Source organism: Tauraco erythrolophus, chromosome 5 (assembly GCF_009769465.1).
Source record: "Tauraco erythrolophus isolate bTauEry1 chromosome 5, bTauEry1.pri, whole genome shotgun sequence".
NCBI classification, from domain to species: Eukaryota; Metazoa; Chordata; class Aves; order Musophagiformes; family Musophagidae; genus Tauraco; species Tauraco erythrolophus.
The window spans coordinates 18863313-18867775 of NC_141469.1; the positions used below are offsets into that span (position 1 = coordinate 18863313).

The following is a 4463-nucleotide window of genomic DNA, read 5'->3' on the forward strand; positions in this document are numbered from 1 at the left end:
CAGCCCGCCGCCGCCGCCCGAGGCGGGCCGCCGCCGCCTCCGCCCCTTCCCCGCCCTCCGCCGGCGGCCCGGCCAGCCCGCGGTACGGCGGGAGATGTAGTTGCCGTGCCCCTTAGCGGGAGCGGCGGCCGGGGGAAAAGCAGGAGGAGGCCCCGCGGAGGGGTCTTGCCCACCTAATAAGTTCCAGGGGAACAGCTGTTTCACGTAATTTTGAGAAGGAGAGGTCTTAATGCTCCCGAAGCAGCCAGACAGCTCCCCCCCGCCCCAACCCAGCAAACAGTAATGCAGCCCGCAGGTACAGGGTTTTGTGGTTTTATTTAAATCCGGTTACAGCAAAACACAGGCTGGCAGTACAGACAGCAGCATCCGAGAGAGGTAACGCTCGCTCCGTGCGCCCGACGGTGCTCGTCTCGCGTCCCCGCGCCTCTGCCGACTGCATCCCGCGAGGCCGGCGCGGCACGCAGCGCGGAGGGCTGGAGCTGCTGGCGGCAGAGGGGAGGCCGCGGGGTAAAGAAGCTGCCCCAAACCTGAAAAGTCACCACGCGCTCTACATTTACAAACAGTTACCCAAAATGAAGCTACTCCCCCCGCCCCTTAGGTAGGAATTGGAAAGAGAAGGGAAACATGACATTTGTCTCCCTTTAAAGGGTGACTTCATTATTTTCGATGCTGTGACGATCTCGAGCATCCTCAGCGCTCTCCAACGTTTGATTGCTGTTTTCGTCAGGGATCTCAGCTGAAATGCGGACCTGGCTCTCCCTGCTTTCCACGCTCTGGTGCCTCTCCCTTCTGACGACAGCCTTGCTATCATCTCCTTCGGCCTCATGGCTATCGAACTTCTGCCGGCTGTCGTTTTCCGTGCTCCGGTCACGCTGCTTGCTGTCCAGCTCGCTGCTGTCCTGCCTGTGGCTCTTGTCAGCCCATTCCCCACTGACGGCATGCTTCCTCAGGGAGTGCAGGGCAGCAGGATCCTCCTGGGAGAGCCCTGCTTGCTGGCTGTCTGTATCCAAGGTGCTCTCATCCTCCTCAGTGGCATCATACACAATGAGCTGTGTCAGAGAGCAAAACATGAAAGCGCCACTGTCACTCCTGAGGAACTGATCTGTCAATAGGTGCTGCTGCACCACACCAAAGCAAGCTGTGTTGGCTGTGGAGACGCTCAAAGCCTGCATGGTACCTGTCTGCCTGGAGACACTGGTCTTTTATGGAGTTACACGAACCTTTCACATAACAAGAAACTCAGCTTTGATCACGGCCTCAGATTTCATGTGTGCAAGTGCATTAGGATAGTGCGAATGGCAGTATTGCATAGCCTGCTGCAACAGGCCATGCTCCTGCCTCAGCACATCAACAGCCCTCTGGCCATCCATACCCCCTGATTTGGGGTGCCCAGAGAAAGGAAATACATTCCTTCACTTACGCCTACTTTCCCCCCACCAATCCTTTTCAAAACTGACTCCCATAAAATAACATGTCCATTTTCAAGTTCACTACCCTTTTCCAAAAACCTGGGTATCACTGCTCGTGCTATTTACCTTTTTTGCAGCTTTGCGGAGTTTGCTAGACTTCACCGCTACGGCTTTTGCCCTCGCCCTGTAGGCCACGCTGTCGCCTCTGCCAGCATTGTCTCCCCGGGTGAAAGGGAAAGGAGGGAAGGGTACAGTTACTGGAATGTCTGTGGGAAAACCTGTGACATCCTCATCGGATTCATCCGTGTCATTGGAATCATTATCATCGTCATCATCATCCACATCTTCGTGGCTCTTGCTTGACACATCAGGAAAGTGCTGGAAAACATTTATTATGCATCAGGCAAATGAACATGTATGTGAGATATGCAGACTGGTATCTGTCCTGCTCACCCAGGGCTTATGCACTGATGAGGAGCTATGTGCACGAATTGCTCTGAATTTGCCTCACCAGGCCTGAAGCTTTGTTTTGTTTAGGGAGAGATGTTACCTCAAGAACTGTATTTGATTGAGGGAAATGAGTGCTGCTACACAGTTAACTGCCCTGCAGCACTCAACTGACATTTTGCTGTTCATAACGCTTACCGGTTGTACTGGGACATCCACGCTTTCTTCAGAAGAGTAAAGAGTCTGAAAACAAAATAAAACTCACTATTAGCACACAAAGGTATATACAGTAGAGCTGATCAGCATGCTGACTATTCTTTGAGCACTTAATCCTATTTTTCAAATCTTGGCAGTGAAAGATGTTCTGCTTTCTGTTCCAGTGAGTTGCCCATACCTGCTGAGGTGATGCCAGGTCATTCTGTGGGTGCTGCAGACTCTCCCAAGATTGAGAATTCACATGGTGGTGATATCTGTGTGAGTGATGGCCCCTGGGGTCCTTCAAGAGAAAAAAAAAAAGAGGGTTTCAATCCACAAAAGAGCATACAGGAGCAGGCAAAGCTGCCTGCATCACAAACCCTGTTTTCAGGCAGATGTGGCATCTGCAATATATACTCCTTTTGTACAGGATGAGTCCTCAGCAATTCATTGCAGTAGGAAGAGGACTCAGAACAAGCCGTGACCCCAGATGAACATTGTAACCAAACAATACAATAACAGAAGATGTGCTTCTCCCATCAGCAGAGCCTGAGGAATTTCAGATCAGTCTCTCCAGCTTGTTTTTAGTGAGTGAAATTTGGAGTTATATCTAACGACCATTATTTCTGCTAATTCTCAGGTCCTTTTTCCAACAGTGATTTATCTCCCACATCATGAAGTCTCTAAACTAAACACAAAAGCTGATTCTCAGAGCAAAGAATTGATTTTACATGGGTAATAGCTGCCGATGGAGTGTAAATCAAATAGCTATATACAAGACTACAGTTCACTTGCACCACTCCAAACTCATGGGAAATGGATTAAAGTGCTCTTCCAACATCAAATATTGTCATCTGAGCCACGCTAATGAATGGGGTTTCTGCCATGTTACAGTTCTTTTTTCTTTTTAACTGACAGCTTACATATTTTTCATTAAGAAAAAAGTTTTCCAGTGCTGGTCCAGAGGTACAACTACTGAAAGCCCACAACCAGGATGCCTAACATGGCAAAAGTCTACTGATGTCAGTGACTCTCTGCTTCGGCTCCCTGAGAAACTGGCTCATAACAGCCAGGTGAGGACATGTTCTACAATCATAAAACAAGTATCAGACAATGTTTATTAGAAAAAAATCAAAAAGGATTTATTAAAGAAAATGAACAGAAAGACAAAAGGAGCTTACATATTTTTCTTCGGAGCTGGCAGAAATGGCATGCTGCTTGGATTTACTCACCTTGAAGGGAGAAAAAAGAAAAAGCATTTGTCAGTATTGATTTCTTGCTAATATGCAAAGAAAACATGCAAATGATTGCTGATATGCATTTGTGATTTACTCACTGGCCATGCGACGGTGATGCTGGTAAGGCATAAACACAGAACTACCACCTTCATTGTGATGTTTTACCTAGAAAATAGTTTGGAACAGTGAGTCAACAAAGTACAATACCACAAAAACGCTACAGGCTTTTTCTTTCTCCTGGTGTACTTCACCGTGCCTAGACTAGCTCTCTATTAGGGATTCAACCTGCCCATGCTAATCTTTTTCCTCTGTCCTCCATCACCACCCCACAGCCATCTGGTTTTGTAATGACTTATCAACTCAAAAGCTACAAGAATTCTAAAACCAGGTACTGAGAAGTGCTGAGCAGTGGTGAGAGTATCTGCACTGAGAAGGCAAGCGGACTCCTTCTGTCATCTACTGACTTGCACTGGCAAAGGGAAAGCTTTGTTGAAAACAAAGTTCTATAAAGATCAGCTTTGGTTTATCTTATTAATTTAACATCATTTTGCCAGAAGAGACAGCTTGGATTCTCTTTTCAGTTATTTTAAAATTAATTTTTAGGGTTATGAACTGGAGTTGCTGTGAGTAAACTCAGTTTATATGAATGTAAACTCAGTTTATATGAACATAAACTGCTTTTACTGATAGACCTTTATTTCCCCCTCCAGAAGTTTGAACAGAAAAACCTGTGTTTCCAAGCAAGAAATGAAGTTAAATATCTGCTCATGCTGCAGTTTTAGCAATTTAATAAATGAGTGATTCCTGCTGAAATTAGGAGAATGCAGAGCTACAGTAAATTTTTGTGCTGACAGATCAATACCCAGGATGAAGAACATCCCTGTGAAATTAAACTGATTAACTGATGAACAAGAGGCATTTAAAACTTTAGTAAGCCATAGGAGGAAAGGCAGGCTCCTAAGGGCACATTTAAAATACAGTAGTAAGGCTGGCCCTGAGACAGGACACTCTATGAGAGGTATTGCCATTTCAAGAGTTCCCAGAGAAGAGCGCGTGTCCCATCCGCTCAGCAGCGTGCAGCATGAACTGCAAGCCTGCCAGCAGAAACAGGGACACTGCCAGGCAGTGGTTACACGAGGGAGGAACTTTCTGTGTTCAAGCACCAGCTTTGAGT

General features: G+C 46.9%; 1 protein-coding gene across 1 annotated transcript; it reads right to left on the minus strand.

The window, feature by feature from the left end:
- Positions 1–641: 641 nt before the first annotated feature.
- Positions 642–3441, minus strand: SPP1 (secreted phosphoprotein 1). Its single transcript, XM_009978083.1, has 6 exons — positions 3388–3441; positions 3233–3283; positions 2251–2352; positions 2055–2099; positions 1536–1787; positions 642–1049 (listed from the first exon to the last, which is right to left on the minus strand). Exons 1-6 carry the CDS (start codon positions 3439–3441, stop codon positions 642–644), a joined length of 912 nt encoding a protein of 303 aa, XP_009976385.1.
- Between the last annotated feature and the right edge of the window lie 1022 nt (positions 3442–4463).